Source organism: Protopterus annectens, chromosome 2.part0 (assembly GCF_019279795.1).
Source record: "Protopterus annectens isolate FY-2018-M chromosome 2.part0, PAN1.0, whole genome shotgun sequence".
NCBI classification, from domain to species: domain Eukaryota; kingdom Metazoa; phylum Chordata; order Ceratodontiformes; family Protopteridae; genus Protopterus; species Protopterus annectens.
The window spans coordinates 625,244,517-625,258,820 of record NC_056728.1 but is presented as its reverse complement, the minus strand read 5'-3'; the positions used below and the strand labels follow the sequence as shown (position 1 = coordinate 625,258,820).

General features: G+C 35.9%; 1 protein-coding gene across 1 annotated transcript in view; it reads right to left on the bottom strand.

The window, feature by feature from the left end:
- Positions 1–539: 539 nt before the first annotated feature.
- The window catches only part of LOC122792765 (signal-transducing adaptor protein 1-like), a 575,382-nt gene continuing 561,617 nt past the window's right edge, over positions 540–14,304 (bottom strand). The window contains exons 13-14 of the mRNA XM_044060337.1: positions 5,077–5,130; positions 540–592 (exon numbers count right to left, since the gene is read on the bottom strand). Coding sequence (XP_043916272.1) covers positions 540–592; positions 5,077–5,130 — 107 coding nt within the window. The remainder of the gene's footprint in view (positions 593–5,076; positions 5,131–14,304) is intronic.

Sequence of the window (14,304 nt, the reverse complement as noted above, 5' to 3'; positions counted from 1 at the left end):
ATGATAACAAGTATGCATGCCAAGTACATGGACTGGTACGTCCAGCCATCTATGCCATCATAACAGCTATATTGATTAACACTTTCTTTGTGAAACTAGCAAAACTTATTTTTTGTATACATACATCTTAAAATATCAAGGATATAATTCAGATATATTTCTGGCAATAGTTTGTGTTGCCATAGTATGCCATAAGACATCCATCTATCCACTGCCATTTTCCCATTTTTGCACATGGGGTAGGGGCATAACTTCAACAGTGACAATCATCTAGAACCAATGTTAACACCATGGGGTGGTTAGCCCTTTCTGCATTAATTCGTTCACACCACGCACTCTCATGCACACTCACACCTATGACCAGTTTAGTGTCGAATCCAACTACTGCATATCTGTGGAATGTGGGAGGAAACCAGAGCACCCAGAGGAAACCTACCAAAATACATGAGCCATATGAAAGGATCACTAAGAAATGATTACAGGATAAGAATCATATTAGTAAAAAGCAAATGGAAACAGTGACACTGAAAAGAGTTTACCTATGATCGCACGAGGACTGGGGTTGGAACAGCACGGACAGGAGGCTGATTGTCTGCAGAGGAAAAGAAGTATAAAAGTTGTAAGTGGTGCATTTTGACACTGTTACATGGCATAATCTTTCTTACCATGCAATCATTTAATTTGTAAACTTATACATGTACAAAGATATCGAATAACTTATAAATCAGCCAGTCATTCAACCACTCATTCAGGTGATCTATGGTCATGAACTGGTGTTTACAAGACACACCATCTCATAAATAATCAAACAAGTGATTTCCCATGAAATCATCCCAAATTTCCAGCATCCTTCTCCCATTATGCTAAACCCATTTCACTGACTCACTCTCAATTTGATGGACCAGGTGACCATTGTAATGTTATTTGGTTTTGTTTACTACAGTCTGCTGTAATCGTCTCTGATGATACACATTATTGGCTGTTTGGAGATCTTGGTATTGAAAGGCCATTCTCACAGTTCAGTGCTTTAAAAACTAAAATAAGATCACATCTCAATGTACAGTAACTGAGGTGATTGGCCATCAGTGTACCCATTCCTAACCCTTGACATTTGTTTATATACTATATCCTGAAATAAAAATACATTATTGTTCCGGATCAAGTCTATAAGGTCACATAATGTTTCAATCTCAGTAGAATCAAAAATAGACAGTGGTACAAGGAAATCTCTTATGAAATCTATACCTATATCATTTGGAATTGATATAAATAAACTATTATACAATTCTTCCTCTAAAATGTGCACGCTGATTGGCCAGCCCAACTAGCGTGCCGTGTAAATCTCAATATACTAACGGAAAAAGGTCCGGTCGCCCGGACTTTTTCCGTTAGTATAAAACACTGTCTCGCTATGTTAAGAGTTTAACATAGCGACACAGGTTTAAAAAAAGCAACGCAGATCTCCGTTGCTTTTTTTAAAGCTGTCTCGCTATGTTAAACTCCTTTAACATAGCGACACAGTAAAGCAACGGAGATCTTGCGATCTCCGTTGCTTTTTTTTTAAACCTGTCTCGCTATATTAAATGGGTTTAACATAGCGAGACAGCTTTAAAATAAGTAACGGAGATTACCGTTGCTTATTTTAAAGTTGTCTCGCTATGTTAAACCCATTTAACATAGCGAAACAGTAAAAAGCAATGGAGATCTTGCGTTTTCTCCATTGCTTTTGCTCACAGCTCTGATGTACTGCGTAGGCATGCTCAGTACATCAGAACTGCCGCGGAATACCAGACAGCTGTGGAAGGGCAGCAAAGAGGCATTATACAATGCCATTATTTAAGAAAAGTAATTATTTATTTTCTTAAATAATGTCATTGTATAATAGCAATAACCCACGCCTGGGTGTGAGTAGTGCGGGATTTAACCACGGTTGTCTTTGTTTGGTCCCTCGGGCTTCGCCCTCGGGACCAAACCACGCCAACCGTGGTTAAATCCCGCATTACCCACACCCAGGCGTGGGTTATTGCTATATCAACATCCAAGGTAACAAAATAACAAGTAGAAATATCATGATTTTCAGACCACAGAAATAACTGTTCTAGAAAGTTAGGTGTATCCTTAACAGTAGAAGAATAACTTAAAGCCTTCCTCAACTGTGTGCCAACATATTTTGATATAGGTTCGGTGAGCCACCCTGATGCAGAGACTATTGGCCTTTGGGGGGGTTAATAGAGATTTGTGTATCTTGGGAATGCCATAGATAAAAGGGTTCTTTGATGTTGTACATAAAAATATTGTAACAATTCTAATGATATCTGACCATTTAAATGCATATCATAAATGTGGGAATTCAGATAAGAAATAACATCTTCCCAATCCATGGCATTCAACTTCACATAATCATCTCAATCTAATAATTTTAACTTTCCACTAATGTAATCATCTGTATTTAAAACAACAATACCCCCACCCTTATCTGCTTGTTTTATAACAATATTGTTATTAGTTAAAAGAGATTTAATGGCTTCCACATAAATATTGTGAGAGTAACATCCATTACCATGAAAATAAAGATAATATATTTCATTAATAACAGTCTCTTCAAAGGCTGCTATCAGAGGATTATTGATAGGCACAAACGTACTTTTTCTATTAGTACTAAATTCAATTGAATTAGTATCTCGCTGTTCAAAGCCACAGATCAACTTTAAGTTTAAACTTCTAATGAATATTTTCACGGTCAAAAGAACATCTGAAATGTCCGCCAAGTGTCTTGGAATAAAGGATATACTTTTATCCAATAAGTTAAGTTAATTTTCAGTTAAATTGTAGTGAGAAAGTTTAAATACAGTACCATGATTTATCTCTTTTGGCTCCACGTGTTGATCTGATAGTTGGCGTTTCTTACTTGACTCTGACCTCGACTGGAATGATGGCGCCATTTATCTTTCGGTAAAGGATACAGTTCACTCAACAGAATGGAAGTATCTACATTGGAGTCTACAATGGTGACAGAATTAGAAGTTGACTTAGGTGCCGCTAAATCAATTGATGTACCATATGAAGCTGCAGTAGCACTTAAGGCTGTACGCGTGGCTGTTTCTGGCGTCTTAGCAGAAGTGGTTCCGACGTCACCATTTCTCTGTGGTGGGCATTCTTGCTGATTGGCTGTATTCAAATCAGACTGCAGATTTGATTTATTCTTTTGTACCCATTCAGGTCTCTCATGCATTTTCTCATTAGAGCGAAAAAAGTGTCTGGTAATGTTAAACACATTACCACTATTAAAATCATTCACATCCCTTTTAATTTTTCATTTCTTATGCTCAATGAGAGTCTGTTCATAAGTGTTAATCCAATCCAGGGTATCAGCTAATAAGGTAGAATGGCGATTTAGTTCCACCTTATTAGCAAAATCAGTAAATTCATTTATTAACTCTTGTTTAAGTTGCTGTTCCATCGGTGTGAAAAAAATCATTCATGAGCTGCATATATTCAATAGAAGCATTTAGGTTAATTTGTTGCCATCTTTGTAAAAGAACAGGATATTTATCATGATAATTAGGCATACTGAATATACGCAACCCCCTTGGTACATTTTTACGTTTGATGTACACCTCAAAAGAAAGTCTCTGCCATTGCAGCCTTTTGTAAAACTGCATTTTCGATTGAAAATCTTATCGTTGTTTTTCAAAATTTTCAGGCACTGATGTATCATTACAGTCCTCAGGATTCTCTACCACAAAATCAGAGTTCAAGGGATTACCAGTAACATAAAAAAAAGATTTCACCAGGGAAAGAAAGCATTTGGCCAACACCACAATGCAACAGGCACCGCAAATTGTCAAACCCACCCAAGTAGGGGGCTGTGCCCCCCCCACCCCTAACTATATATACCAACTCCGAGATCGCACTACAGTGGGGAGAAGTGTAAAGTTGTGCTGTTGGCCAAATGCTTCCTTTCCATATTTAAATCTTTCGCAGATGTGAATATTTGCAGAAATAAAGTTTGGTGGTTTGTGGTCAGTGAAGTCAGGTTCACTGAAGTGAATCTTTGATGAACTGATATAGGCCCGATCAGGTTAGTTATGTTCAGAATAATATGTAGAATAAGGATATCATTAACAGAAAAATAGTTCCTTATAGGTAGGATAAAGAATTTATGGTCTTGACTGAACCACAAATCTTTTAGGTGGTCAGGCTTTGGCCTGTAAACCAGTAGCATGGTATGGCATACTATATTATTTTAAAACTGGATTTAAGAGGTGAGAAAATCTTGTTTATTTGATGTTAAACAATTTAGCAGTCTGACCACTTGAACAGCATGGGTTAGTACTTGTCAGCTCTCCAAGAGCACCCTGTTTATATTTTGTTAGGTACCGTGTATTAGTATAGCTAGATAAGACTTGCATGACTAGCTCCTCTCCATCATTTTTACTACTGATGTAGAAAACAGAAAGGTGCATCTTTCAAACATTTAAATGATGTCAGGAGTACTCCTATTTATGTTATAGAATAATGGATACTCTGCATATAAATGATAACAAGTATGCATGCCAAGTACATGGACTGGTACGTCCAGCCATCTATGCCATCATAACAGCTATATTGATTAACACTTTCTTTGTGAAACTAGCAAAACTTATTTTTTGTATACATACATCTTAAAATATCAAGAATATAATTCAGATATATTTCTGGCAATAGTTTGTGTTGCCATAGTATGCCATAAGACATCCATCTATCCACTGCCATTTTCCCATTTTTGCACATGGGGTAGGGGCATAACTTCAACAGTGACAATCATCTAGAACCAATGTTAACACCATGGGGTGGTTAGCCCTTTCTGCATTAATTCGTTCACACCACGCACTCTCATGCACACTCACACCTATGACCAGTTTAGTGTCGAATCCAACTACTGCATATCTGTGGAATGTGGGAGGAAACCAGAGCACCCAGAGGAAACCTACCAAAATACATGAGCCATATGAAAGGATCACTAAGAAATGATTACAGGATAAGAATCATATTAGTAAAAAGCAAATGGAAACAGTGACACTGAAAAGAGTTTACCTATGATCGCACGAGGACTGGGGGTTGGAACAGCACGGACAGGAGGCTGATTGTCTGCAGAGGAAAAGAAGTATAAAAGTTGTAAGTGGTGCATTTTGACACTGTTACATGGCATAATCTTTCTTACCATGCAATCATTTAATTTGTAAACTTATACATGTACAAAGATATCGAATAACTTATAAATCAGCCAGTCATTCAACCACTCATTCAGGTGATCTATGGTCATGAACTGGTGTTTACAAGACACACCATCTCATAAATAATCAAACAAGTGATTTCCCATGAAATCATCCCAAATTTCCAGCATCTTTCTCCCATTATGCTAAACCCATTTCACTGACTCACTCTCAATTTGATGGACCAGGTGACCATTGCAATGTTATTTGGTTTTGTTTACTACAGTCTGCTGTAATCGTCTCTGATGATACACATTATTGGCTGTTTGGAGATCTTGGTATTGAAAGGCCATTCTCACAGTTCAGTGCTTTAAAAACTAAAATAAGATCACATCTCAATGTACAGTAACTGAGGTGATTGGCCATCAGTGTACCCATTCCTAACCCTTGACATTTGTTTATATACTATATCCTGAAATAAAAATACATTATTGTTCCAGATCAAGTCTATAAGGTCACATAATGTTTCAATCTCAGTAGAATCAAAAATAGACAGTGGTACAAGGAAATCTCTTATGAAATCTATACCTATATCATTTGGAATTGATATAAATAAACTATTATACAATTCTTCCTCTAAAATGTGCACGCTGATTGGCCAGCCCAACTAGCGTGCCCGTTGTAAATCTCTCAATATACTAACGGAAAAAGGTCCGGTCGCCCGGACTTTTTCCGTTAGTATAAAACACTGTCTCGCTATGTTAAAAGAGTTTAACATAGCGACACAGGTTTAAAAAAACAACGCAGATCTCCGTTGCTTTTTTTAAAGCTGTCTCACTATGTTAAACTCCTTTAACATAGCGACACAGTGTGTAAAAAGCAACGGAGATCTTGCGATCTCTGTTGCTTTTTTTTTAAACCTGTCTCGCTATATTAAATGGGTTTAACATAGCGAGACAGCTTTAAAATAAGTAACGGAGATCTCCGTTGCTTATTTTAAAGCTGTCTCGCTATGTTAAACCCATTTAACATAGCGAAACAGTAAAAAGCAATGGAGATCTTGCGTTTTCTCCATTGCTTTTGCTCACAGCTCTGATGTACTGCGTAGGCATGCGCAGTACATCAGAACTGCCGCGGAATACCAGACAGCTGCGGAAGGGCAGCAAAGAGGCATTATCCAATGCCATTATTTAAGAAAAGTAATTATTTCTTTTCTTAAATAATGTCATTGTATAATAGCAATAACCCACGCCTGGGTGTGAGTAATGCGGGATTTAACCACGGTTGTCTTTGTTTGGTCCCTCAGGCTTCGCCCTTGGGACCAAACCACGCCAACCGTGGTTAAATCCCGCATTACCCACACCCAGGCATGGGTTATTGCTATATCAACATCCGAGGTAACAAAATAACAAGTAGAAATATCATGATTTTCAGACCACAGAAATAACTGTTCTAGAAAGTTAGGTGTATCCTTAATAGTAGAAGAATAACTTAAAGCCTTCCTCAACTGTGTGCCAACATATTTTGATATAGGTTCGGTGAGCCACCCTGATGCAGAGACTATTGGCCTTGGGGGGGGTTAATAGAGATTTGTGTATCTTGGGAATGCCATAGATAAAAGGGTTCTTTGATGTTGTACATAAAAATATTGTAACAATTCTAATGATATCTGACCATTTAAATGCATATCATAAATGTGGGAATTCAGACAAGAAATAACATCTTCCCAATCCATGGCATTCAACTTCACATAATCATCTCAGTCTAATAATTTTAACTTTCCACTAATGTAATCATCTGTATTTAAAACAACAATACACCCACCCTTATCTGCTTGTTTTATAACAATATTGTTATTAGTTAAAAGAGATTTAATGGCTTCCACATAAATATTGTGAGAGTAACATCCATTACCATGAAAATAACGATAATATATTTCATTAATAACAGTCTCTTCAAAGGCTGCTATCAGAGGATTATTGATAGGCACAAACGTACTTTTTCTATTAGTACTAAATTCAATTGAATTAGTATCTCGCTGTTCAAAGCCACAGATCAACTTTAAGTTTAAACTTCTAATGAATATTTTCATGGTCAAAAGAACATCTGAAATGTCCGCCAAGTGTCTTGGAATAAAGGATAAACTTTTATCCAATAAGTTAAGTTAATTTTCAGTTAAATTGTAGTGAGAAAGTTTAAATACAGTACCATGATTTATCTCTTTTGGCTCCACGTGTTGATCTGATAGTTGGCGTTTCTTACTTGACTCTGACCTCGACTGGAATGATGGCGCCATTTCTCTTTCGGTAAAGGATACAGTTCACTCAACAGAATGGAAGTATCTACATTGGAGTCTACAATGGTGACAGAATTAGAAGTTGACTTAGGTGCCGCTAAATCAATTGATGTACCATATGAAGCTGCAGTAGCACTTAAGGCTGTACGCGTGGCTGTTTCTGGCGTCTTAGCAGAAGTGGTTCCGACGTCACCATTTCTCTGTGGTGGGCATTCTTGCTGATTGGCTGTATTCAAATCAGACTGCAGATTTGATTTATTCTTTTGTACCCATTTAGGTCTCTCATGCATTTTCTCATTAGAGCGAAAAAAGTGTCTGGTAATGTTAAACACATTACCACTATTAAAATCATTCACATCCCTTTTAATTTTTCATTTCTTATGCTCAATGAGAGTCTGTTCATAAGTGTTAATCCAATCCAGGGTATCAGCTAATAAGGTAGAATGGCGATTTAGTTCCACCTTATTAGCAAAGTCAGTAAATTCATTTATTAACTCTTGTTTAAGTTGCTGTTCCATCGGTGTGAAAAAAATCATTCATGAGCTGCATATATTCAATAGAAGCATTTAGGTTAATTTGTTGCCATCTTTGTAAAAGAACAGGATATTTATCACGATAATTAGGCATACTGAATATACGCAACCCCCTTGGTACATTTTTACGTTTGATGTACACCTCAAAAGAAAGTCTCTGCCATTGCAGCCTTTTGTAAAACTGCATTTTCGATTGAAAATCTTATCGTTGTTTTTCAAAATTTTCAGGCACTGATGTATCATTACAGTCCTCAGGATTCTCTACCACAAAATCAGAGTTCAAGGGATTACCAGTAACATCCAACATGTTACTTAAATTCACTATCCATAGTTGCAAATCACTCGTAGTGGGAATCTGAGACATTGTGTTCATGGGTAAATCCCAAAAAAACAAGAACAAGAATTCAGAAAGATGGGTTACCTCATAGACAAAGTTGGTGTAGCCAAAAAGTCCAAACAAAAGAAAAAAAATGGTAACACCAACACCACAATGCAGATGAAAGATTTATTTCACAAACAAATGCTAGTACTTAGACTTTCACCATAAGGCTTCGTCAGGCAAATGATTACATATTAATATCAAGCCATTAAATCTCTTTTAACTAATGAGAATATTGTTATAAAACAAGCAGATAAGGATGGGGGTACTGTTGTTTTAAATACAGATGATAACATTAGTGGAATGTTAAAATTATTAAATTCAGATGATTATGTGAAGTTGAATGCCATGGATTTGGAAGGTGTTATTTCTTGTGTGAATTCCCACATTTATGATATGCATTTAAATGGTCAGATATCATTAGAATTGTTACAATATTTTTATGTACAACATCCAAGAACCCATTTTATCTATGGCATTCCCAAGATACACAAATCTCTATTAAACCTACCCCCAAGGCCAATAGTCTCTGCATCAGGGTGGATGACCGAACCTATATCAAAATATGTTGACACACAGCTGAGGAAGGCTTTAAGTTATTCTTCTACTATTATTAAGGATACGCCTAACTTTCCAGAACAGTTATTCCTGTGGTCTGAAAATCATGATATTTCTACTTGTTGTTTTCTTACCTTGGATGTTAATAGTTTGTTTAAATCAATTCCAAAAGATATAGGTATACATTTCATAAGAGATTTCCTTGTACCACAGTCTATTTTTGATTCTACTGAGATTGAAACGTTATGTACACTTACAGACTTGATTTTAAACAATAATGTATTTTTATTTCAGGATATAGTATGTAAACAATGTCGAGGGGTAGCAATGGGTACACCGATGGCCAATGGCTATGCTAATTTGGTTGTAAATAAGTGGGAAAATGAATATGTGCTTGATGATCAGAAAAATAGATTTATTAATAATATACTATTGCACAAACATTTTGTAGATGATCTGTTCCTTATTTGGGATGGATCTATTTCAGACTTTCAAGAGTTTGTTGACTATCTACATTCTAGTAGTCATTTTTAAGATTTAAATATAACATTAATTATAAATGTGTTGAATTTTTTGATGTGCAGCTGTTTAAAAAAATGGATGGTACCATAGGAACCACTTTATTCAAGAAACCTATTAAGAAAAATAGTAATTTATACAAGAGTAGCATGCACTCCCCCCTGTTTTTTTTTAATAATATTGTGAAAAATCTGTTTAGATGTGTTGCACAGTTAAATACGGATTTCGATCAGATGAATGAATAACTTAGTACCATGACTAATGATTTTATGAATAGAGGATATAATGAAAGTATTGTCAATAAATTAACAATAGAAATGAAACAAGAACTGGATAAAACCATATTTCCTCTCTTTTCTGAAGGTTATATAAAATATCATAATGGGAACAGTAGTACTTTTAAAAAGCATAAAAAATGATATAGGTATATTTAGATGTATTTTACCATATGATGCTAATACTAAGAAAATACAAAGTATCATTAGAAAACATTGGTATATGATGAGTCATATACCTACTTTTAAAAATGTGCCATTAGAGCAACTGTCCTTTGGCTATAAAAATCAAGCTAACTTAAAATCTCAGCTATGCTATAAAGAACAAAAGAAATGTCGGGACAATAGTATGATACAGAAATATGGTAATCAAAAATGTTTTAATTGTAATTTTTGTAAATATATATTTACTGGAACTTTATTTAAACACCCTATTACATTAAACAAATTCTATTTAGAAGCCATGACACATGCAATACTATGAATATAATTTATATAGCTATGTGCACACAATGCAATTCGTTTTATATAGGCAAAAGTAATAGAAAGTTAAAGGATAGAATATATGAACATTTATCTGAAATTAAAAGGAAGCTGGATACCAATGCTTTGTATTGGCATGTCCAGAATACAGACATGTCACATACTTTTAACTTTTGTATATTGCAGAATATTTATAAACCTATTAGAGAGGGTGATTTGATTAATTATACTGAATTACAGGGGAATAAATGGATCCTACGATTTAGAGCATACCAACATCATGGTTTGAATGAGAGTTTTAGTCTAAAGCCTGCTTTAAGAGAAATTAGAAATAAGCTTTAACTATAGTTTTCATGTTTCTTTAAGAATGTTTTATTTTGATGTCACATGATTTTAATGACTGTGTATTTAAACAAGATTGATAGTAATATGTAATCATTTGCCGGATGAAGCCTTATGGTGAAAGTTTAAGTACTAGTGGTTGTTTGTGAAATAAATCTTTCATCTGCATCGTGGTGTTGGTGTTACCATTTTTTTTCTTCTTGAAAGAATTTGTGCCAGGGCCCATGTCCGCAGTAACCTCTTCACCACCTGTTCTACATCACTGTCTGATAAACTTCTGGAGGATAGAGAGGAATGGGTCAATAACCTGTGAATGCCTGCCACCGAGTGTAGTAATGGAGATTGCAGCACTGAGCTTTCTGGATCCAATGACTGTGACTGACTCCTTTCAGTTCTGAGATGGTTCTGCGGACTCAGATGGAACCGAGGGAATGCCAAGTTTGTCAGAACCGATAACCTTTGGCTCCAAAGATAATTGTTACTTGTGACTGCTTGACGGCTCAGACACTGGAGCCGATGAAGCTGCCTTTTTTGTCTAATCCAATTTTGAGGCCTGATTACCTTCTTCAAAAGGGCCTTTCAACAAATCTCTTAATATGAGTTTATTTTTTCTTTCCTGTAGGACCCTCACACTAAACCCATGACAAATGGAGCAAGAATCCTGCAGGTGGACTACTCCTAAACAATATACACAATTTGTTTTGTCCGTCCATTAGAGACATTTTCTGGGTGCATGAATCGCACTTTTTAAACCCAGATTGTCTCAATTCCCTTAGTAAATTCTTTAGATATTGTAAAAGATACCAAACGAAAACCACTACCAGCGTCAATAACAATGACAGTAACAATAACAGTTTTGAAGCAAAAGGTTAAGGAGAGTTTTTCTTTTTAACTAGGAGAAAAAGGGTGGGTGGAGGAGAAGTCTCTGAGTTCATTGACAGTCTCCTCCAACCCAAGGAGATGCCTCAAACTTAAATGGTGACTCCTTAAGGAAAGGGGAAGAAGCCCTGTAAGAAAAAATGGACTAAAGAGAAAGAATCCTCTAACTTAAATAGATTCTTTAAGGAGATAGAAAAGGAAAAGTGCCCTAAAGAGAACAGCTGAAGACACACCCAAGTGAAAAAAAAAAACACACCTGAGCACACTACTTGGTAAAGGAAGATATTAGTAGACTCTAATAGAAAAGTTTTGCCAAAGATATAGAGAAAATTGTAAAATAAAGTAATTAATAGCCTGAGCCAGCAAAAACAATCCCGATGCTTCAAGCAGCAAATGAGATCTGGGAAACAACTGCTAGGGATCCTGGGATAGGTTGTAGCCTCGAGCCAGTAGAAGTTCTCGAGCTTTGGTATGGGGCCTAGTCAGAGCCGAGGATCAGCTCTGAACCTAACCAGCAAGAATGAAGGCGAGGTAAGACAACATATCATCTGTCATTTGATACACTGAAGAACAAACGTGAGTGTGTGTGTGTGTGTGTGTGTGTGTATATATATATATATATATATATATATATACACACAAAGAGAGAGAGACAGAGAGAGAAGTTCCAGGAAATATTCATGGAATTGCTAAGGTATTGAACAAATTATTCATGCTTTTTGTGATTGCCTCACCAGATGAGACAAATGTCAATGATATGTAATTAACACCAGGCTAAGTTTGTCTACATGTGGGTCCACAAGGTAGAAAATTACCATTTTTTCTCATTGACTTTGTTGGAAAAGCACCTGGACCAGTTCATGCCTACATGCCACCAAGTATCATCCATGTCAGGAAGAATGAAGTTAAGTTCCATGCACTGCTGGGAAAAGCCGGAATCATGCCATATTAATTTGATTACTAGTAACTATCAAGCAACTTTCTCTGGATTTCACACATATAGGCTACAGAAAAGACTTTCCCTCATATATTCTTCATCCTATTGTGGAGAAAAGGGAAGACAAACAAAAATGAGAGGATTGGAGCTCTTTCCTATCAGCAGGACACAAAAAGAAGATTCCATAGATTATATTATAGCTGAAATGAGCAAGACAATATTCCAGAGAATAAGGCAACTAAAGTTCACTGATGTGCCCACTATTTCTAGAATTACAAAGAACTGTTGGAAAGTAATAGTCAACAAGACACCAGGTTATACTCTCAGCCCTTGAGTTTGCTTTATAAGAAGTCTGCAGCAAAAGCAGAAATGTAAGAGTAGGAGAGAGAAGAGGTACATGTTAATGTGGTTTTTGCCTGTACATGAGTAGCAAGAATCACTTTATGGTTTAGAAAAGCACAATAATTTTGTAGGCCAAGAATTTCTCATTCTGTGACTCAGCAAAAGTTATGTATGTAGGCAATTGCATCTGCTGTGATCATTTGTGTGTATGGAAGACCATAAGGGAGCTTTCCCAACACACACACACACACACACACACACACACACACACACACACACACACACACACACACACACACACACACACACACACACACACACACATATATATATATATATCTCAACATAACTTATAAGAAAAAAAGGCTTTATATCAAGGCTTTATATAGAATTGGGAAACAAAGTCAAAACAATAGAAACACCACCAAAAATCGCTGTGCAACTTAATTAATAACAGCTAAAGTCTTACCACAAATACATAGAGCAATAAGGGAAAGGAATGGAAGAAATAAAATGCCATCATGGAAGCATCAAACAGAGAAAACAATAAAGCAATTCAGACAAGCAGTGTCACTGTGAGAAGAATATAAAAGAAGGAACAGATAAACAAAAATATGCAGAGTATCAGAACAGACCAGGGTCTATCATAAATTATTGCAAATAATAAACTAAAGATATCAGCACAGGCAGAAAAAAACTTAGAGGATATGCAGCTAAATACAAAGGAAAAGTACAAAATAGGAAATTCATTGATGATCCAAAAAAGTTTTTCGTGAACTGGGAAACAAAGCAAAAGGAATAGAAACACCACCAAAAAAAAAAACAAAAAAACAAAACAAAATGAAATAAACAGATTTTGGAAAATTATTTTATAAAGACCCTTTGGAACATAACAAAAATGCTGAATGGATAGAAGAATTAAAAGAATCAGTAAGGAGTTCAAATGTGGAGGATATGAAATGGTTTGAAGTAATGGCCAGAGAAACTGAAATGATATTAAGAGAAGCTCTTAACTGGAAAAGCACAGGCCCAAATGCAGTACCTAACTTCTGGCTTGAAGTATTAATATCTTTACACAAAGATAGCCATGAGCAAGAATTACGTATGTGCGCATCCCAAACAAACACCAACCTGGTTAACAACTAGAAAAACAACACTTCTCTTTTAAGCATGAGCCTGTAAGCCACCCTAAAAACTATAGACTAATAACTTGTCTTCTGATGATATGCACACTATATACTGGAATTGATACAAACAGAGTTTATAGTCCTTAGGAAGAAAAGTCAATCATGGCAAAAAGAAAGTCATATGGAATAAAGGATAATTTTTTGCTAAATAAAGCCGTAACATGGAATTGTAAAACGGGGAGGAATCTAAGTATGGCATGGATAGATTACAAAAAAAGCATTTGACAGCATCCCCATATTTATGGATAAAGCAGCGCTTACAGATGTGCAAGAGGACTCCTACACTGATCAGTTACATTTCAGTGACAATGAAATGGTGAAAAAAACACTTTACAGTTAAGCTATGACAATGGACAAATTATTATCCCAGGGATAAAAT